The sequence below is a fragment of the Lonchura striata genome, chromosome 1 (genome assembly GCF_050655825.1).
Source record: "Lonchura striata isolate lonStrDom1 chromosome 1, ASM5065582v1, whole genome shotgun sequence".
NCBI lineage: Eukaryota > Metazoa > Chordata > Aves > Passeriformes > Estrildidae > Lonchura > Lonchura striata.
Window position 1 is genome coordinate 34,108,796 of NC_140703.1, and position 22,090 is coordinate 34,130,885.

At 42.7% G+C, this 22,090-nt stretch overlaps 2 protein-coding genes across 7 annotated transcripts in view; one reads left to right on the forward strand and one right to left on the reverse strand.

Annotated features, from left to right (window-relative positions):
- The window catches only part of RSF1 (remodeling and spacing factor 1), a 58,353-nt gene extending 46,366 nt beyond the window's left edge, over positions 1–11,987 (reverse strand). Inside the window, exon 1 of the mRNA XM_021533974.3 lies at positions 11,764–11,987. Within this exon, the coding sequence (XP_021389649.3) occupies positions 11,764–11,968 (205 nt within the window). The 5' untranslated portion in view covers positions 11,969–11,987. The remainder of the gene's footprint in view (positions 1–11,763) is intronic.
- AAMDC (adipogenesis associated Mth938 domain containing) lies at positions 10,724–21,678 on the forward strand. 6 transcript variants are annotated; one of them, XM_085592795.1, is made up of 5 exons: positions 12,623–12,693; positions 15,502–15,743; positions 15,823–15,973; positions 20,203–20,298; positions 21,052–21,678. In XM_085592795.1, exons 3-5 carry the CDS (start codon positions 15,842–15,844, stop codon positions 21,190–21,192), a joined length of 369 nt encoding a protein of 122 aa, XP_085448921.1. In that variant the 5' UTR covers positions 12,623–12,693; positions 15,502–15,743; positions 15,823–15,841; the 3' UTR covers positions 21,193–21,678. The 6 variants fall into 6 exon arrangements, with proteins under 6 accessions (XP_085448929.1, XP_085448913.1, XP_021389651.1 ...); XM_085592803.1 differs by lacking the exons at positions 12,623–12,693; positions 15,502–15,743 and adding an exon at positions 10,724–10,953; XM_085592787.1 differs by lacking the exons at positions 12,623–12,693; positions 15,502–15,743 and adding an exon at positions 11,040–11,147.
- Positions 21,679–22,090: the final 412 nt, after the last annotated feature.

A 22,090-nucleotide genomic window follows, 5' to 3' on the forward strand; every position in this document is an offset into this window, starting at 1 on the left:
CCACATTATTAACCATGTTCTACACAATTTCCTAATATTTCAGTTTTACCATATTTCATCATTATTGCACAACACGCAATAGAATCAAGATATCACAAATTAGTCTAATAATGACACCTTATGCAAAGAGGCTATTTAAGTTCTCAATAACATACTTATTTTAATCATTATATTGTGGCTGATGATTTTAGCCATCCATGTCTCCCAGATTTTTCTTCTTTTTAATAAGACACTTTTCTGTCCACGTGTTCTGCAATTTCCCCTTGGACTTTTTAGCTTCCTTCTTTCTACTGCTAGCTATGAATACATTTTCCTGGACTTCAGCAGGGTTAGATTTCCACCTTTCAAACAATTTCTACTCAGCAGACAAACCAATCCTTAGCTCTTAGGCTTATCCTCACCATCCTACACCCATTTGTCCAACCTGCATTCAGAGACATCTACTAGCTTTGTGAGCATGCTTCATCATCTAGGACATAGTGCTTTTATTCCTTGACTGTCTACTCCTTCTGGTCTCCCCTTTATTAAGGTTAGGTCTTCCAAAAGCTCCCTTGTCATATCAATTTTTCTTACCTGCTGCTAAACTTTCTTAACCTTCATACACAGTGTTAACATGTTACTTAGGAGGTCAGCTAATACTGTCTGATACAGATTTTGTCTAAGCTTAAATATACATTTTAAGGGATAATTTTGCCACTTAATGGAAGTGTCTTTTGCAAAGCAGGGCATTCACATGGCCACTTTATGCCAGCTTAAACTGGTTCCCTCTTAACTACCACCTCCAGGCAATACTGGGAGGGGGATTAAGTGCTCCTTTTTGTTGTTGTTGCACCCATCACACAGCTCTCCACCTTGGATGCTTTATTGCAATACATTGTTGATAACTACAAGAACACCACAGTGCAGGCTCTGGGATCAAACTAAAATTACCACACTTTATCATTCACTAATTAATACAGCTTTTGTGAACCATCGCCATTTGTTCTCAGGAGGAAACCTTTATAATCCTGATAGTCATTAATACTAAAAGGCAATACATGTGCCCTGGCACTGGTGGTGCTCCTAGATAGCTGTAGATGAGTTGGAAAATAGCCAGGGTAGTACCACAGGGACACTGAGTAGAATAGAAAATAAAGTGTTTACTTACACACAAACCTGAACAACCAGTTTTATTCAGCATACTACTGGCTCAGGACAACTGTTAAGATAGAAAAATGGTATAGCCCTAGACAACCAAAACAATGGGCAATGCCTCATGCTGATAAGCACCATTTTCCTAGAAAAGAGGATTTTAGAGATCAAGGTAGGTAAGGTACAAGTTGCTTCAAATATCTCCATTCCTCAAATATGAACCAAGCCCTTGAGTTCAAGGGCATAAGCAGCATTTTTCTCCAAAGTACTAAAAGACCTAAATGATCGTAATGGAAAGAAACTGAATACTAAAACAGAGCTGCTGAAAAACGGGAATCTTGAAAAATAGGCCTCCTCTCACTTAGCAAAATTGTTTTCCCCAGACCACTAGACATCAACATAGTCAAAATTTCTACAGTAGTTCTGAGAAATTCTCCGCTGCTTGAGCTTTTAGAGCTTTCTTTAGCTCTTGGGGAATAGACAAGAGACTGACAAATGCTAGAGGCTACTAAGAAATACCTGTTAATGCTAAAATATTAGTCAAGTTTTATAGATTAGTTGAAGCAATGGAAAGTTCATTGATTTGGAGAAAAAATGGAAGAGAAGAGAGGGTAATGAAATAGGGTAGAAAGATCAGCTTAGTGTAACAAACAGCCACAGACCTCGCTATTCCACAGGTAGAACACTATGCTCTTACTGCAAGGCTGGAGGACATAAAAAAATATACACACCTTTTACAGGTTTTATTTCTCAGTGGTTTAAGCATTTTACTGAACTCAAAGAAACATCAACAGCCAACCATCAAACACTGCTGCACTGCTCTGCCCCATCAGTGCTCAAGCAGGGAGTAATGAAGAGCCTGCAGCACACCAGGAGGGTGCTCCACAGCACTGCAGCCCACACAGGCAGCCTGGCAGTTCCCCCACCATGGGATGGGTGATCCCTGCAGTGCACACTGCCTGCATTGGGAGATATTCCTGGAATGCAAGTGCAGCTCTCTCACCAGCCATACTCCTGCTTTTCCTCTCAGAGGAGCACAACAGATTGTCCTGGGAGTATACCAGAGGATAATTGCTCCAACAATGGCAGAAAACACAAAGTCCTGCATGCCTCCCTCAGCTCCTGGCTGTCATGAACATGGAGGAACACAGCTGTACCAAGAAGCATTGTTAAAATGGGAATTTCTGATTAATTGCAAGACAACTGGTTTTGAGGTAGCAGTGAGCATATAGACACAATATTCTTCATCAGGTCTCCATCAGGTTATCTATTCATCATCTTCCCATCATCTGCCCCTTCTTGACAGTTCAGTAGCTCCTGTCCTCTGCTTCACCCCACACAAAAGAATTCTTAATGTCATTGTGATCAGGAGTAGTCAGCACAGACTCATTAAATCATCCTTGACCAAGCCAATTGGCTTCTACAATGAAAAAACTAACTGGATGGATGAGGGGAAAGCAGTGCATATTGTGAACTTGACTTTAGGAAGGATTTTGACACTGTCTCTCACAACATCCTTATAGACAAATTCAGGAAGTGTGGACGGGATGAGTAGACAGCAAGGTGGAACAGCAGATCCCAAAGGGTCATAAACAGAAACACAGGGTCTAGTTGGAGGCCAGTCATAGCAATGTTCCCCAAGGTTCTGAACTGAGCCCAATACTGTTTAATTTATCCATCAATGACTTGGTTGAAGGGACAGATTACTCTGCAGCAAGGACACACAGAGCTGAGAGGAGTGACCAACACCACAGAAGGCTGTGCAGCCCTTCCAAAAGGCCTTGACACCTTGGAGAGATAGGCAGAGAGGAACTTTTGAAATTCAACAAGGGCAGATGCAGGGTGCTACACCTGGGAAATAATAAACTCACAGGGCAGCACAGGCTGGGGGCTGACCTGATGGAAAGCAGCTCTGCTCCTTCTCTGGAAGGGTGCTGGTGGACAACAAGCTGTCCATGAACCAGCAGGGCCTCTGTTGCTAAAAAGGCCAGTGGTACCTGGGATGCCTTAGGGAAAGCATTGCCAGCAAGGCGAGGGAGGTGATCCTGCCCCTCCACTCAGACCCAGCAAGGCCATGTCTGGAATGCTGTGTCCAGTTCTGGGTCATCAGTACAAGAGAGACATGGAGCTCCTGCAGCAGGTCCAGTGGAGGGCTGTGAAAATTTTTAAGGTACTGGAGCATCCATTTTAGAAGCATCAAGTTCGAAGCCTGTTCAGCTCCAAGAAGAGATGGCTGACAAGGGATCTCATCCATGTATGTAAGTATCTAAAGGGAGAGTGCCAAGAAGATGGATCCACGTCCTCAGCAGTGCAAAGCACTAGGATACAAGGCAATGGGCAGAAACAGATGCACAGGAAGTTCCACCTGATTATGAGAAAGAAGTTCTTTACTGTATAGATGACCATGCACTAGAACAAGCTGCCTGGAGAGGTTGTGGAGTTTTTCAAGAACTGTCTGGATGTAATCCTGTACAATGTGCTCCAGGACAACCCTGACTGAGCACAGAAGTTGGATCAGATGACCCACTGTTTTCTCTTCCAATCTGACCTGTTCTGTGATTCTGTAATCTAAATGTCAGCTTTGGCATGCCACGCCACAACAGATGAGCTCAGAAGTGTATGTACCAAGCAGTGGGCACTAGTAATTGTACATGTCTATCAGTTAACTGTTCTCACACTAGACAATACAACTTGAAGTAATTCCAAACAAAAGAAAAGAAGTTCATGGTAGGTGCTGAAGATTCAGGAAGACCCTGAGCTATAAAGATAGGTGCAGGCAGAATATTCTGAGAAACTCTTAGAGCTTCTGCAAACCTCTAAATTTGGCCAAGGCAAAGTGCTGATGGATTGCTGGCTAAAACACAACTTCCATCTTACATGTATTAATGGGGCCACACACAACTCACTTTGATGTTTATGAAGTTCTCAAACACAATTGTACTACAGTATAGCACTGCCATGGAGCTTCTTTCCCTGAACACCATCTCACACCAGCCACAAGAATTTCCACAGATATTCCTGGTTCTTATACATGCATCCTGAATAAGATTCTGACTTGGAAGGAATATCAGAAGCTTTTTCTCTAGTTCTGTATCATCCAAACTGTGTTGAAATTCAATAAAGCCACCTACTGAAAGCATACCACTCTTCCTTGATGGAGAGACATGCTCCAACAGAATCTTTATACTCCCTAGGAAGGCTAAACTTTGTGAGGGGGCCTCAGATGCTCTGTAGCTCATCTGTGCCTGAAGAGCAGTGTCCCAGGTTCCTTTTTTCCATTCCATATGGCATTCTGCCATCGCTTTCAGAAGGGCAGTACTACTGGCAAGAGACTGAACTGCTTCTCTCACCAGAAGTACAGTGTTTTCCTGGCTTCTACATTCTATTCTGAGATGTGGAGTCTACCAAAAACTGCATTAACAGTATAAATATGAAAGCACACTGGGATGAGCTGGCGTGCTAGCTCAACACACATAAAGGTGTGAAGTCTCCCCATGGAAAAACTAACAAAATAGGAATATTTATGAGATAATTGTTTCCAAGGTAAACTTCACTCCTTAAATGAATGATCAAAAAGCCAGTGTAATCATCAAATTAATCATACATCATACAAAGCCTTGTAACATCAAATTAATCTACACCAACTGAAGTGTAGATGAGACTAGTTTGTTCTGCATTAGAGACTTATTTGCCATGAAGTCGGTGCAAGAACGATCTGATACTTACTTTCTCCAGATTTAACCGTGTTATATACTGTTTGAGGATATAATCTCCAAGCCACTGGAGTCTACCTTCAACAAATGATTTAAATTGATGTCTAGAAACATGAGTGTAGAGCCTCCATCATAGTAAAAAATGCAAAAAGCACAGAAGAAATACACCAAGTTCTGAAGTTCACTAGCCATGCTTTTATTCTCCAGTAGTTAGTTGCTAAATTAAAAATGCAGCATTTTACTAACAGGTGGTGGATTAATGGCTTTGACATAAATGTTTTGGTTCAGTCCCTAGATGCAGCAGGAAGGTACTATTATATACTTACATATATACAGTCAGATCAGCCTGCATTACGGCAATAACTACTTGACTGATTCAGAACAGCGGGTAAAATTTCTTATTCACAAAGGAAAGGATGTGAAAAGACATGAACACTCAGACCTGCACAGCAGATGAAAAGTGTTACTCCTGATACAGTTTTAGGGCAGAAGAAAGCTTCTAATGTCAATACAGCCACACACTTAATATGTTAAAGAAGAAGATGCAGCAATATATAACATGAGAATAAACTCCACCCACCCTACACTACAAACACTACCAACGTTGTATGTCAGAACTTGGCCATTTACATAATAGGACACTACATGAATTAATCCTTCTTCATTGTAACCAGGTAATAAATCTTATATACAATATCAATTATTAAATTTAAAGTGAAGCAATGTTTGACAGTACTTCCATATCACATTTATCACCTACTTTTAACACTAACAATCTTCTGTGATTATTTTGAGTTACTGCAATGTATCACAATTTTACCCAAGAGTCATATCAAACCCTGTAACTTCTGATCAATAGTACACAAACACACTTCATATCAAACATTAAATACAAGAAAAAAATCTATCACATTAACAAACACCATTTCACTACCTTTCTCATTAGGAACACAGCTAATCTTGAGCTTGAAAGTCTGTCAAGCTCCATGTCATTAGATAGAGCTGCCTTTGCTTGTTATATTAAACAGCTAAAAAGTCTCAGGTATCTTTCTCCCATATATATACTCAACATTAATAGCTAACTTCTTCAGAGAATGGTTAAGAACCCTTAAGCTTAACATTGTATTACTTTCCAGAGGTACTGGAATGACAACAAAAAACCAGACATAACCTACTTATAACAAATTATTTCAATATCCAAGTTAATTTGAAAAAAATGTCTTAGATGTCTAGAAGAATCAAGGAAAACACAGCACCTTATCAAATAGAACTTACTGCTTTAGTAGTTAGGTTCTGATAGCTCCAAAGACTTTTTTTTCAGGTCTACAATGTAGTAACAGGTACTCTTTATAAATTGGTTTGCATAGATTTTCCATAAGCTGCCTGCCATTAACCTAAGCACTCCTTATAAAGACAGAAAAGGGGAGAAAAGATCCAGAAAAATGAACTTCCTACCAGACATTTGAACCTCACCATGTTTTTCTTCAAATCATTTAAACCCTGGACAACACCTGCAGAGTGGTTATATTGTGACACTCCAAACAAACATAACACATTCACACTGTAATTAAGCAACAACCTTCCAGGCTAGGTCAGTCTGTCAGGGCAACTGTCAAGAGTCAAAGGTGATCACAAAGTTTGAGCTGCAGTGAGAGTATGGATGAGTGCTTCAGATTAGAAATCCAAACAAAATTTACTTGCTATTTTCAAGATCACCTTTAGCATGGTCTTCACCAACAAGATTGTGATACAATTTTACTGAAAGAACACACAAAACTTGTATTTGTGACCACTTCAATGAAGAAAAAAATCAAACGGCACACTGCTAAGAAAAGCCTGCAAAAATCAATGAGTTAATGCACTTTGGAAGATGCCATTCACCTCCGGGAGAGGTTCTCCCATTCACTCACCAGGGAACCTGGCAAACCAGCAAGTGTTTTGCGTAGTCATGTGTAAAATTAGATTTCTGTTGTGCAAGCTAACATTCTACTAATATTTTCATTCACAAGAGACCAAGTGCTTAATTAACATTTATACCAATTCTCAAGCTATTTACCGACACAAAGAAGGTGGTGACTCGATAGCATGGTTCCTTAAACTCTTCCCAAAATATAAATATAGTTTTGCTTCCTTCTACCACATTTTTACTATTTAAATCTGCAACTTCTCTTCTACTGCAAGTAATAACTGTCTCAAAATAAACCCCAACAACAGAAAAAAAAAATCCCAAGGTAAAAACCAACTAAACAAAAAAATCCCAGACAAAAAAGCCACTGCAGCATATGTTTGTAAGAACAAGGAGAACAAGTATTGCTTTCCTGTGATAATTTGTTCCAGTTTGCAGTTTTGCCTTTGCAGTACCACAGAATAATGCAGAATCATCTGTATCATTACCTTTGTTTTGCATCTAAAAGTACAGCAGTATGGTTGTAATGACAGCTCTCAGTCACCAGAAGTTCCACCCAAAATCATATATTGGGCTCCTGTGGTGGACTTGGAGCTAATATTCTTCATAGTAGCTAGTGTGGGGCTTTGCTTTGGATTTGTACTCAAAACAGTGTTGATCATCCTAGAATACTTTGGGTTGAAATGGACCTTAAGGATCATCTAATTCCAACCTCCTGTCATTGGCAGGGACACCTCCCACTAGACCAGCTTGCACAGAGCCCAATCCAACCTCGCCTCAAACACTTCCAGAGAATGGATCAGCCACAGCTTCTCTGGGCAACCTGTGCCTGTGAAAACCAAGTTGTTCTTGTCACTGCTGAGCAATGCTCACACAGAGCCAAAGCTTTTTGCTGCTCCTCACCAACCCCACCAGTGAGGAGTCTGGAGGTGTACAAGTGTGGAGTTGGAAGGGGACACAGGCAGAATAGCTGACCCCTCATGACCCAAGGCATGATCAGCATGTATAGCTGGGGCTAGAAGAAAGGCTAGAACATTGGTAACCATGGCATTTGTCATCCCAAGCCATCCTTACACATGATGGAACCCTGCTGTCCTGGAGTTGAACATCTGCCTGGCCATGGCAAGTAGGGAATGAATTCCTTGTTTTGTTTTCCCTAATAAACTGCCTGTCTCAGCCCACTGTTTTGGTCACTTTTATCCTTCTCATTCTCTCCTCCACCCCACCAGGGAACAGTGAGAGAGTGGCTGCACAGGGCTGAGCTCCCAACTGGGGTTAAATCAGAGCCGTTGCTTTTTAATAAACCCTACAAAAAACAACTTGCTTCTGGAGGCATATCAATTAGCAAATTTTGTGAGTTAACACTGTCACCATCTTGACAGGCACTCCTTCCTAAGACATTCAAGATGGTCAAAACTGCAACCCTAGTCACAACATTGTACTTAAAGCAAGAATAGGCACCCATAAAAGATAATTATTCTTTATAAAATAAAAGTCTTCACCAGATAACTATAGGTCATATTACTTTTTTTGGTTGCAACTTTTAAACGAGCCACCAGCCAGAAAAATTAAACTATTTTATCACAGAGCTTTTATAAGGAGCAGACTATTTCCAGATCTATCAGCTTATCCCACTATTCAATAGTGATGAGTGAAATCAACACCATATATTCTTACTTTCCCAATCAAATATGTTATATATTACCCACTAAATCCCAACCTGTGTACAGATGGTTAAAGCAACGAACGTGCTACTAATACAGGTTAAATTGATATCTCAGTTAATCAGACTTCTATTGAAAAGTATTCCTACCTGAGCACTGCTGTCTTCAGTATTTGCCTTGATATTCTAAGTTAAGGAGAAGTAATACAGCAAAGTTCAAATGCTGTCTATGTGATAACAAAAATCTAAAAATCCTCTAAGAAGTAACTGATAGCTTCCTAGCTGTCAGCATTTGCTCAGCATCCCTTCCTGTATGGAAAGGTTATACCTTGCTTCCTTTATAATGAGCAAGTACTTTGCTCTACTTGTTAACAGAAAAGAAAATATGACTGTTATACAACTACTGAACAACATCCAAACTTAAGCTCCTTGTTCTCTTGGGGCTCCTAATATAAAGGAAGTAACTTCTGCTGGCATCTCCCAAGAGCAACTCTTCAGACAAGACAATATAGGCCATGCTTAAAAAAAACCCAAAGAAAAAAAAAGGCACTCAAACCCCCCACGTTGTTAAAATACTGAGCATCAAAACATTTTTCAAGATAATTAAGGAAATCCTCAAACTACTGATTCCCTTACTTGATTGCAAAATTAACGTGAAGAGAAGTTACAAATAGGTGTTATGTTGCAGTTAAGATTTAAAACTTACTCTGATTCCTAAAAAATTCAGGAGAAAAATCCCAACACTTTCAGGCTCTATAGCTAATTCCTTAGATTTTATTATGTCACTGCAAATCCACTGTCAAGCAAGGCTCGTATCAAAAATGAAACTAACAGTACACTACAAACTAATATCAAAATCCTTTTGCATTCCAAGGGAAACTACATACAGTTGTAAATAACAGATGTTCAGAATAAAAGAACGCCTTCAGTTTTCCATCAGTGTTTATCAACTTTATGACTTGTACCCTTAAAAACACCACCTTGAGGGCTACTTGAAGTAAAAACCATGCAGTGGAACCTAGTCACTGCATCCATTTTCCCAAAACTGTAAAACACACCAGGTAATGGTGTGTACCACAGCCCAAGACCAGAAGATGCCCAACGCGCTGGTTTTATCAAAGGAAAAGATATCCAAGACACCCACCAAATATCAGACAAAACATTGAGAATTATCCAAGTTTGTTTTCCATACCTCCACACTTTCTTTTTCAGAGATGAGAATTATCTCTACAATTACATCAGCTACACCAGGCACAAGCAAAGAACCCCAGTACTTCAGACATTACACTTTCAGAAGCTGCATCTGCTCTCATTTATGGGGGACTGTTTCAAAGCAGGGAAAATAACCTGTCCCGTGCCAAATGGGAAAGGTGATACAAAGAAAAGTTTAAAAATTAACAAGTATCAAATCAACCCATACAGCAAACTCCAGAACACAAGTGATTTGAAATCTTTTTAGAAAAGAGACATGCAGTACACACCACCCCGTTGACAACCCCCATTATGCAATTAGAAGTCATCAGGAATTATGGTGTTTGAATTTTTTTTAATAAAATGCATGCTTTTAAAACACAGGGCACTATCTCACCGTTTCAGTTTAATTTATTTTGCAGTTCACACAACTAAATTACTCTTATGTATCCACTCACTTCGTGCCACACAAGTAAGAACATTAAGTTTTCTTTGCAAACACCACTTTAAAATGACTGTTTTAACTTAAAATTCAAGCTTTTAAATGTGTTGGTGGTTTTTATTAATAAGTTTTTCAACAGCTCAACAAAACATTTTTTCTAAACAGTTTCTCGAAAATGAGACATCTCTATAACAGAGAGATAGATACAGGAGCGGTGGAGAATTGAATTTAAATGTAAGTTTTCCATAAAACGAACCCTGTTTTAAGAATTTTGTAGATTTCAGCTGTCTCTTTCGTATTGACAAACAAGATCAGGAGAAAGCACATTAATCATGTTTCATTCTGTTTCAGCAGTGGCTGATGTGAATTCACAGACAGGACAGCTGCACTTAGCAAAATACAACTTCCTTTATATGAGGAAACACCCACACGCCGATTGAATCACAGAACCCCCCATTCCCCGTTCCAGACAGGGTGGGTTTGGTGGGGAAGGAGGCGAGAGCGAGGTTGTTTTGGGGGAAAAGCAGGGGCTGCGGGACCACGAGCAGCCCTGAGCCGGGCTCCTCCAGCAGCAGGAAGTTTCCGAGGGGCCTTGCCGAGCATGCGCCGTGAGCAGCACGGGCTCCCTATGTGGCAAGAGTGCAGAGGCAACAACCAAACGAATAACAGAGACAAGAGATCAAGAGCAACAAGCTCCCTCCCCTCTGTATTCCTGCGGCCGCCCCCACTCAGCCCTCCTTCCCCAGGCTGCTCTCTCGGCCCGGGCCCTCCCGCATCCATCGCGGGCAGCTGGGATTAGGGAGTCTGGCAACCAAACCCGCTACTGGAGAAGGAGGAGAGCAGAGCAGAGCGGCTCGAAAGCCAACAGCGGAGTGCAAAACCTATCCCTCCAGCTCGCACGTCTCAGGTGGCGGCGGGGGAGCAGCAGCGAGCACACAGCCTGTCCCCCCCGCAACTGGAAGAGGGGACGGGGGAGGAGGAGGGGGAAGAGGGATGGAGGTGGCACACAATGGCTGGCTGTGTTGGTGGGGAGGAGACGGCCCGCAACAGCAGCCGTGGGGGGGCTCAGGGCTTCTCCGTGACCCCCATTCCTCATCCCAGGTACACCGAGGTGAAGGGGGGTCACTGGGGATCGGGACATTCCCGTGTGTTTGTGTATGTGTGTGTGCCCTTCTTGTTTCGGGGGAGAAGTAAAAACGGGCAGAGATAGTGGGGGGAGGGGGGGAAGAGGCTGTGAAGCGCCCCCCAAGCTGGGGGGAAGGGAGGAGGTGGAAGAGAGACCGGCTACCAGCGCCAAGCTGAACGAAAATAGTTATTTCGTCTTATGCCTGTTTTCTGCAAGGAGTCCCACCCGCAAAGAGCTCGGGAACGAACCCAGGGAAACGGGGGGGGAGGGAGGGACGGAGGGGGGGGTCACAGGCGGCACTGAGAAGGAGGAGAGGGGAAGGGGAAGTCCCCCACCTCCTTCCCATGCCCGCCGCGGGGGCAGGCAGCTTTCCCCCCAGTATACACACACAAATAGCTGCTTCCCCCCGAAAAAACAGGGAGGGCTCCCCTCCCCCCGGGAATCCCAGGCCCCTCCTCTCCCTCGGCGCGCTCCACCCCCGGGGCCGGGAGGAGGCGGGGGGGGGACAGCCCCGGCCCCCCCTCCGCCCCCCGGGCCCCCTCGGCCGGCCGCCCCGCAGCGCCGGGCGGGAGAGGCAGCGCAGCCGCTTACCCTGGTCTCCGGGCTCCTGCGGCGGCTGCAGGACGCGCTCCAGCTCGGGGAAGGGCAGCTCGGGCAGGTCCAGAAGGGCCCCGTAGCGCTCGAGGAAGGAGCAGACAACGGCGAAGTTGGGCCAGGAGCCCGGGCAGCGCGGGCCCGCCGGGGCAGGGGGCGGCGGGGATGGGGCCGGAGGAGCCGCCGCCGCCGCCGCCGCCATCTTGGACCTGGGGATGGAGAAGGAGCTGGGGAGGGGGAGGGAGGAGGGGGCGCTGCCGGGCCGGGCCGCCACTATCCCACAATGCACCGGGGGCACGATGAAGGCAGGGGAGGGCAGGGGGCGGCGGCCAGAGCGGCGCGAGCCGGCTCCCCTCCGCCGCGCGCGGCGAGGGGGAATGAAAACAAGGCGGGGCGGGGGCGGGGACAGGCCCACAGACCGTCCAATCGGAAGGGGCGGGGGCGGGGCCGGCAGGGAGCGCTGCCCAATGAGAGCGCTGGAAGCGCGCAGGGCCCGCCCCGTCCCCGCGGGGCCGGGCGCAGGCGGAGCCCGGCGGGGCGGCGGGGTGGCGCGCGCGGGGCGGTGAGTGCGGGCGCGTGACGGGCCCGCGGCGTGAGGGGAGCCGGGCGTGAGGGGAGCGCGCGGCGCCGGTGCTGTCACTGTCCTTGTTCCTTGTGTCCCGGCCCTTATTCCTTGTGTCCCGGCCCTTGTGCCCCGGCACGCCAGGCCGTGCTTTGGGGGGTCCTGGACTGATCTTTCCCTTCCCACATCCGTCCCTCCACCCCTCCCGCCGCGCTTCTCAGCGTTCTCTGTCCTTGTCTCCTTGCGTCTCTCCGCTGTATTCACAGCCTGCTGTTCCCCCTCTTTCACTGCCAGATTCCCGTGACCTCTCCGGTTGACTGCCGTCACAAGGGTCCCCAGCGAAAAGGAACTGCCGAATTCCCAAAGTGTGTTTTCCTCCTGCGTGAACTTGACACCTTCCCCCTCCCTAAACAGTTGGTCTGAGCTTCTCCCGTCCTTTCTGTTTGCCTTGCTGCTGTCAGTTTTTAACCCTGACCTTCCTCTGGCTGCTGGATCCCCTGGAATAATGGGAAGCCGCCCGCCCCCTGACCCTGCTCCCTGGCAGCGCTGGAGAACCACGTTGTCTTCTGGCACCTTACAAGCAATTTGTTCTGTCCATAACTTCACGTACACCGATTTACTCTTCCCCTTGTATCCTCTTCAGTCTCAGGTTGCCCCTTGGATTTTAAAAACATCTTTTCCTTCTGCAGCGTCTCAATAAAATTATTTGGTGCACTGCTCTCGTTCACCTCTTTTATTCCATTTGTCGCTGGTTGCCTCCACAGAAGAAAGGTATGCTGGCAATCTTAAAGTCCACCAGCTTGCCCAACTGCAATTCAATCTCAGCTTTCTTCCGCTTCCTTCTCAGCTGCTTTTGTCTTCTGCCATCCTTATCCAGCACTTCATTTCAGTATAGTCTCCTAGCATAAACGTGCATTTTGCCTCCTTTTAAGTTCTACTTCCTTTATTTCTGATGTTCTTAAACTCTCATGATTTCACTTGTAGAGTCCTGAGCCATTTCTGCTCCTCATCTCTTTGTGTTTGAATTGCTGCAGTTTTCAGAAATTGCAGGTTTAGGTTGTACTTGCAAGTCATTTAATTCAAGGCGTCTTCTGATATTAAGTGTTAATGTATGTTTTGATACTTCACATTTCTCACGGTGAATAATTTAAAAAATAATTTGTTTGAGAACTATTTTCCTGCTCCTCAGTGTTTGCACCGCACTCTTCATTAAAGGATGCCCAAAGTTTCTATCAATGAGTTCATTCTTACTCAAAGATACTCTTATTTATTCAAGTGACCTGACCTTACTGATAATCTCTGGCAGTATTATGGGAAAAGGTTTTACAGGATAATTTTTTATTTGTGCGTTGTAAGTTTGTTGCTTCATTTCTGCTATTTACTTATTTTTATGCTGTTTGGAAAACATAGCATGAAATCCTTGCTCTCCCATTTGCAGTTTGTACCTGTTTGATTGCACAGTTCCAGCCTTGTGATACTGTTTGGATTGGGGAAGGTGATATTCCTGATCATCTTACTGTTCATTCACCTCTGTCTAACCTCCAGGTCTAATTCTAACATTTCATCTGAAAAGTAGCATGGGCAAAAATTATTTTCATTCTTCAGAGGCCAAGTTCTGGGTGCTTTATTCAGCCTTTAATTTCATTCTGTTGGGACTACTGCTGGTTGTTTCTTCAGCTAGAATATCCCTTCAGGCAGACCTTTGAAAAATAATCGTACAAATCTTTGTTTGAAACCATTGCATCATGGATGTGCAATGAGAGAATCTAGACTGTATTAGTCCAAGCAAGTTTTAGTCCCCTCTAGCTGTTTGACAGGACACATGTGCCACTAACATCACGCAGGAGTGAGAAGAAAAAGAATTGCCCCACTGTCCTGTGTGAGAAGCAACTCTGTCAAACTCAGTCCTGTGCTGAATCCAAAGTAATGCATTTTGTCCTTCATGCAGTGTTTTAGATGGGATGCTGAGATCCGCTTCTGGCAGTCAATCCAAGGAGAGCACATCCTGTCTGGCAGTGCTGCATCTTTTGTAGCACGTGCAAGACAGGAAGGGTGGCTTCCAGGAGGACTGGAAGCATGGTCATCCAAAGATTTATCTCTTGCATGGGCAGTGCCTTTAATCTGTGCTGCCAGCATTCATATAATGAATTTAAACTATTCAATTCCCGGCAAATGTAAACAATTGAAAAATAAAGGATGAGAATCTGTGTATCTGGAAGGATCTGCCACAGAGATGTTTTGGATTAGGCAGAGGTGGACCTCTTTTTACTGGAGAAACATCAAGTTTTCTTCAAAAAGTGGATTTCAGACCATGTGAATTGGAAGGGTGGAAAGGTGGCTCTGTCCTGGCGCTGTGTCAGTAGACTGCCATGCTAGTCCAAAGCATTTCCAGGGTGTCACCACCCTGTGATTCCTCTCTTTCTGTTCACTGCCAGAATCACCGCAGCAATCAGACTGCAGTACCTGAGGGACTGTGAGGAGGGGAAAGCTTCTGCAGGGACCTGACACGAGGCCTTCCTTGTGAGGCAGAGTCCCTGCCCTGCTGGTGCCCAGCAGACATTGTGGCAGCAGATCCCAACAGCACTGTGGCACTCACCAAAAAGCAGTGGGCTACAGAGGCACTGATAAGGCTCTGTCAACTTCTAGGCAACAGACATCAAAGGAAGATGTGTACCAGTGGTTGGCTGCTAAAGGAAAAAGGGAAAAAAAAAGTAGAGGCTTAGAAAACATGACTGAAGGGATGGTTATTTAATCCAAATGAAATAAAAGAAAAATACTGAGTGAAATCCTCAAGAAAACAGAGAGAAAAAAGGTGAAAAAGACAAAGATTAAGCTGTTCTATTTGTCCCCAGCAGAAAGGATTTTAACTAATGGATTTAAGTTGAAACAATGAAGATGGAGGTCAAACAATTAGACAAGTTCTTATTTGGATGTGTAATCCTGGGAGACTTGGTCTCTGTCATCAGTGTCTGGGGGAAGGCTCAACCCCTGAAAGTCTTGTTCTCTGTAGCAGTGTGACAGTGACACTGGTTCATGGCTTTACTATTGGGTTTGTTTGGCATTTCCTTTTAATTTTATTTACCACTTTAATGGTAAAAAAGAAAGTGGTCAATGAAATAGTGCAGATTTCTGATATTTTAGGAAATTATTATAATCCTCATTGTTCATTTTAGGGAGAAGATTAAAACCCAGACGTGAGAGGATATTCTGGGACCTGATCCCTGTTGATAGTTTTAAAAGTTGAACATCCAATACTTGAACAGATTTAGCATGTAAAATGGTTTGCTCAAAATCGTGCACAAAATCCCCAAGAGGACTGGTAATTCAACAAATCTGCTGATCCTCAGTTCAAGTCTGTTGTCACAAAACCACGTGGATAAAGTCTGTAACAGCATTTCCTTCCTAGCTTCTTGGGGTGAGGACAGAATTTTCCATTTTTATTGACGTGCTGCATATGTTCGCCTGATGTTAAGTATTAAATATCCTTTTTCCAGACTCTGGTTGAACTTTGTGATGTCTTCCCCTGAAATTGCTTCCCTTTCTTGGGGTCAGATGAAGGTGAAAGGCTGCTCTACAACATACAAGGACTGCAAAGTATGGCCGGGAGGAAGCCGGACGTGGGATTGGCGAGAAACCGGGACCAACGTAAGTTTGGTGTTTACTACACTGCATTTAAAACAGGATTCTGAGTGTGGTCCAGAGAACAGTGTTAAAGTTCCAGCCAGAAATTTAGTGAGCTGCCTTTTTCTTTCATCTAGCTGTTAGATTTTCCTGGGAAGAACTGAGTGTGTGTTTTGGAGGTGACTTTGTGGAGGGGTCAGACGGCTGCAGTCCCACTACATCCTACATGCAACAGGGCACTGCGACGGTTGCCCTGAGTTCTGACAGCCACCCTCACCAGATAACTTTCACATACCCTAGAGCTCTCAAACAATATTCCTCATCTGCTTAAGAGTGCAATTGTCAAAAGATACCTCAGACTGTCTAAACAGACTGTCTAAACAAAAGTTATCTTGAGTGAGATAGGAAATTATCAAAAGTAAAAAAAAAAAAAAATAGTAACTGAGTTTGCATTTTTGGAAGACAACATTGCATGTGGTTTAGTTTTTATCCTTTTCCTTGGGGTCCCTTGTACATATTTCAGAGGAAAAATATGCAGATACAGTGTTTCTTGCACTATTTTCTCTGTGAAAAGCTCATGGTCTGGCTAATCATACAGTGACTTCTCTTGGTAGCCATATACTAAGTGCTTGCCTTTGTAATTTTTAAAGTTTATCTGTAAATCCAATCAGAATTGGATGAAATTACATGTAATAGTATTGTTACTTCATATTTAGAAACAGTATAGGATATATTGCGATGGGAACTTGATGTTGATAATTCTCCCATATTAGGACTTGCACTGGGATCGATAATTGGCTAACAAAAAAGAAGTTCCACACTATAAAAGCAAAAGTTAAAGCACAAAATAACAATGTAGTGACCAGGCCAGAACCTGCAGCTGTATCCGTGCAGAGGATGCAGCTCTCTTGGATTCATTTTGACACAACTGAAAGGCAAAGCATTTGGATTTGCAACTTCATCTGTAATCTTTGGGAGAATAGAACTTTTTTAACCTGTCAGGGTTCAGTTTATGCAGAATATATAACACCAAGAGAAAAGTGCTGCTGTCATGCAAAGGTAGCTGCACCTTGCAGAGAAAAAGGTAGCTGTGTACGTAACGTTTTAAAATGTGTTTCATTTATGGCCTGGTTATAAAAAAAATAAGTTTTCACTGGCTGTTGAAAGGGCTGGGTTTTGTGGTGAGAGTTGCTGTCCGCTTGTTTGACAATATAATTTTTGTGCTTTATATGCACATAGCTGGAGAAGCAGAACAGGTAATGATAGCTGAAAAGTTCCCAACTAGTTCCCAGCCCAAGCACGTTTTTATATTTATTCCAACCACTGAAAAACTTTGGTTTCAAATTACAGGCACTTACTAACATTTAGGAGGCTGTGCTTTCTTTTGAAAGTTTCTAACAAGGAATATCCTCTTGTCACAAGTAAAACATTTAAATCCATAAGTCTTTAGAGGACTTGAAAAACAAGTCAATGTTAAATTAAAACTGGAGGAGAAAAAGAATAGTTGGGTTCTCTGGAGAGGTAGGTTTTCTGGCATCCTTTTTATTTTTTCAGGAAGTAAAAAATAAAAAAAATATCTAAAGTAAGGGCTTATGTAAATTGCTTGTAAAGTTCCTGCTTTAGGTCAGTTCTATCCTTGCAGCTGAGGAGTGAGTGATTTTCTTTTAAAATAAATAGCAAACAATAAATATTAAGAATAGAACTAAGCTTTTTCTCCAATGTTGAGAAGAACTGTCAAAAATTTAGTTTTGTCAGCACTGGAAACAGTAGGATTCAACAGCTGCATTTTCTGCCCAGTTTTTTAAAGATGGACAACAATTTGCTTACTTTCCTTAAGCATGTTTTTCCTGGAGGTAGCTGGAACTGAAGTGTGAAAAACAAGCAGTGCTGGTCATGTCCCACACTCTAGTTGGAAATAAATTGCTTCCTTTCCTCCTCTGCTGTCACGCTGCTGTCTAGTAAAGCATTCTTTCATCAGGAAAATTGTATTACTGGCCCTGCAAGGTTCTGTGACTGAGCACTAGCAGTTATTGTGGCCTTAACCCTTGGGGATGAATGGCACCCTCTCTCCCTGGCTGGCTGCCTTTCAGTGCCATCTGCTAATGGCAGAAGAAAAGACTTAGGTATTGCTGAAATGAAGGCCAGAGAACAGTACAGGCAAGAAAATCTGCTGTCAAATCAACAATGATACAGTGACTTCATCATGTTAGGTATTTCCTTTAGTAACACTAGTTTCTTACTAGCATCAAAGTGTCCTGTGTAACCAAAGAAAATCCTTTTGTTGCATGGCTTTAATGTCTCAGGAGTGCTTCTCACGTGACAGCAAACCTTCCTCAGAATTCTAATTATTGTAATTGCAGTAAAACATACCAATTCTTCTTGTCTAAGTTCTCAGTCTACTTAAAAAACCCCAAAGGAAAAGCATTGCCTATTCCATCATAAACAAGTACTTAGAGTGATTAGGTCTGAGAAAGCTCTGCCTATTCAAGTGAGTTCTGCATTCCAGGTGTGGATATGGAATGTAAATGGACTAAGGGGAACACAGCCTTTGGTCCTGGCAGCCCAAAGGGCCAGACATGTCCTGGAGTGTGTCAGGCACAGCACAGCCGAGGGAGGTGCTTGTCCCACTCTGCTCTGCACTGGAGCAGCCCCACCTCAAGTTGTATGTGCAGTTTCGGGCACCTCAGCATAAGGAGGACATCAGACTGTGTTCCAAGGAGGGAGGTGCAGATGCTGAAAGGCCTTGAGGGCAAGGCTTATGAGGAGCAGCTGAGGTGATTTGGCTTGTTCATCTTGGAAAATACGAGGCTGAGGGGTGACCTCATCACAGTCTACACGTTCCAGAGGTGGGGTAGCAGAGGGAAGATGCTGATCTCTCTGGTGACCAGCAGTAGGACCCATGGAAATGCAGTCAAGCTTCAAGGAGACATTCAGATGAGGGTGCTCAGGCTCTGGAAAAGGCTCTCCAGGGAAGTGGTCACAGAGCAAGCTTGTCAGAGTTCCAGAAGCATCTGGATGATGCTCTTAAGTTGTGGTTTAGCTTTAGATAGTCTTGTGAATTATTCTCATGTGTCCCTTCCAACTTGAGGTGTTCTATGATTTTGTGAACTTGAAGAACAGGTAAATCATCTCTGTTACTGAAATTTTAGAAATCAGCCATCCTAAAGACTTTCTTGTGGAATAAGTTTAATTCACTCATTGAAAGTGGCACTCTACCATGGAAGGCTTTTTATACCTGCAACTTTAGGAGCTCATTTGTTTCTTTCAGCTTGGAAGGTCTTACTTGTTCCATTCTTCATGAGTCCACCATGGTATTACCTACTTCAAGTGAGAAACTCAGACCTCTTGGAAACTTCAGAACTTCAGAATTCTATTAAAAAAAAAAAAACCCAACAAAAAGAGGGGGGAGGATAAATAATATTTATGTTTTAAAAATAAAAACATAAACACACCAAAGAAGGACCAAATTATAGCCATAGGATGTCCAGTATCTTACTCTTCACCACATGGAGATACATAGAAACTGAATCCAGGAGGAGAATTAGGGTAACATAATAATGTTTTATATTAACATTATAGATGTGTTTATGCATTTATATGGTTAAATAGCAGTAAGTGGGTGTACTTTTTAAAACATCTGTTAATGTGCTGTGCAAGTTCCTTCTTTCTCTGAGGCATCTGGATTCAAATATTCTTTTCTCAAAATAAAGAATAGTGCATAAATCCAAGCTGTTAACTGAAATTACACTACCCAATAAATTTCAGTCATCTTTGGTGAGATCTGCAAAGTAAACAATAAAATTATTTAATAATTTTAACTATCTGAGGAGTTCTTTGTATTTAAAGTGAGTAAACTTTGGCTTGCAATCATCGTTCTTTCAAGTAGATTTTTGTTATTTTGAAATCATATAGCAGTATTGTTGCAATTTATTGATTTCATGCTGTTAATATTTATAAAATGCCAGAAGTTAGACATAAATGTTTTAAATTTATAATGCATCTTTTTTGTTTTGGCTGTTTAATAAGGAAGTATAATCTTGCCATTCGTCAATTAATTATCATCCTTCACTTGCATATTAAATACCTTTTTCAGTTTCAAATGTTTTCTACTGTGTGTATGTACAGAAGAGAGTTGTGTTACATTCTGGACCTGCTAATTTACCCTGCTGCTCTGTGTTCAGGACACACAGACACAGCTTTCCTGGCTGATGCTGTCAGAACACAGACTATTGTTTTCCTTCCCTGACACTTAGCATTCTCCAGGAGTGCAGCCAGCTGACCTTGAAGAAGTCGTCAAGAAGGGTGTTCAAACTGTGGTGATTGGTCGTGGCATGAGTGAGGCTTTGCAGGTAGGTTTTTGTTCTGTGACAAGCATAAAGAGAACTGTTTCTTTTCCCTCTCCCTCTGATTAGGAGGAAAAAAATTAAATCGATGATGCTTCACTGAGAGGGAAAAAAATGAGGATCAGTGTGAATGAGCACCTGTCAGGGGTCCCTCAGGTCCTGAAAGAAACATCATTTGAGCTCCTCTGTATTAGTGTCCATGACAAGCAATAAACAGGTTTATGTTCTGCTACAGGAGCAACTAAAACAAGAATTTTTCAGATTGTCTTTTGTCCCCTCCTCTTGCAATAGGTTGTAACTGGCTTTTTAGCATGCTGAAAATACTTTGGTAATTAGGTATTCTTGACACAATTGTTGCCAGGTATCATTTCAGCAGATAAACTCACTACAGAAAGCTCAGATCAGAAGTGCTGAGCTTTACTTGGTGAGAAGCAAATCTCTTGCTTTCTGGTGGGATGAATAACACCTTCTTTAGATTAAATTCCTTTAGTTCCAATTCTATTTATTTTTGTAAGAGAGGACTGTATTTTAAAGTGTGTTAAGGAGGTAGGGGAGGTGTGTGTATAAAAGTAGCTTTATTGCAGAGGAAAAAAAAATTAAATCAATCTTAGAACTATCTGAGCATTGTCATTTTGGCTACTGGCAGTTACTTAAGTCATGTTTAACAAGTGGCATCAGTTTCTGGTTTTCTACAAGTCTTACAGTTTAAGGGGAAAATAATCTGATTCTTGCTTCTGTGATTTCCTTTTGTCTTCCGAGGTTCCAGCATCCACTGTGGAGTACCTGAAGAAGAACGGGATTGACGTGCTGGTGCTGCAGACGGAGAAGGCCGTGGCAGAGTACAATGCCCTGGCTGCTCGGGGTGTCAAAGTGGGCGGGGTCTTCCATTCCACCTGCTGAAGCGCAGCTCCCGCCGCCTGCCCGGCCCGCAGCCGAATCACGGACACACCTCTGCTGAATCAAACTGCACTCCGCCGAGTGTGAACTTACGTGCCAAGCCATTTGTGCACTCACAATCTAAAATGCAAAGATAGTGTATTAGTTCGGGATCTAAACAGAACGAGGGCTCACAAAAGGCAGGGCTGTTAATGTAATTAAATCGTTTAATTACAGAATCATTTCCATGTATTGTTGAGATTGACCTAATTTTCCTCTGAAGGCTGTCCATAGTCTTGTTACTTAACTTTTCACCTGTTGACTAAATTAGGAAATTATGTTTTGAATACTTTTATTACATTACTGGCCCAAATTACATTACTGGCTACTGGAACGCAGCCATAAAATAGCTAATGAGCACAATCAAATGGCAGATATGAAGTGATGGTAAAGAAGCACTTTACCACCACTGGATAAATAAGTTAAAAATAAAATAAATTAAAAAGCAAACCCAGAACATACAACTTTACCTTCTGCAGGTGACCTCAGTCAAGGTATTTGCCAATTTATGAACATCACATAATAGAGCACTTTTATATTTTTATTGAACCTAAAAAAGGGGAAAATGTATAAGCATAAAACCTGGGCCTTAAAACATTTTCTTATTAATTTCCAGTTGTGAGGATTGAGTTGTCTAATACGTTATCTATTGAAAAGTCCCTACATGCTTAAAATAATCAGAAAGGTGTGTTACAAAACTAGAATTTGTAGCATAAAACATTGATCTTTAGGAAATCATTCTGAATTGCTGCTAGCAAGGCACTGCTGGCAAGCTGGGGATGCATGTGAGACTTGTTACATGTTAGACTTGTCATGTTAGACTTGTCATCATTATCTGATGACTTAAATTTTGTGCCAACAA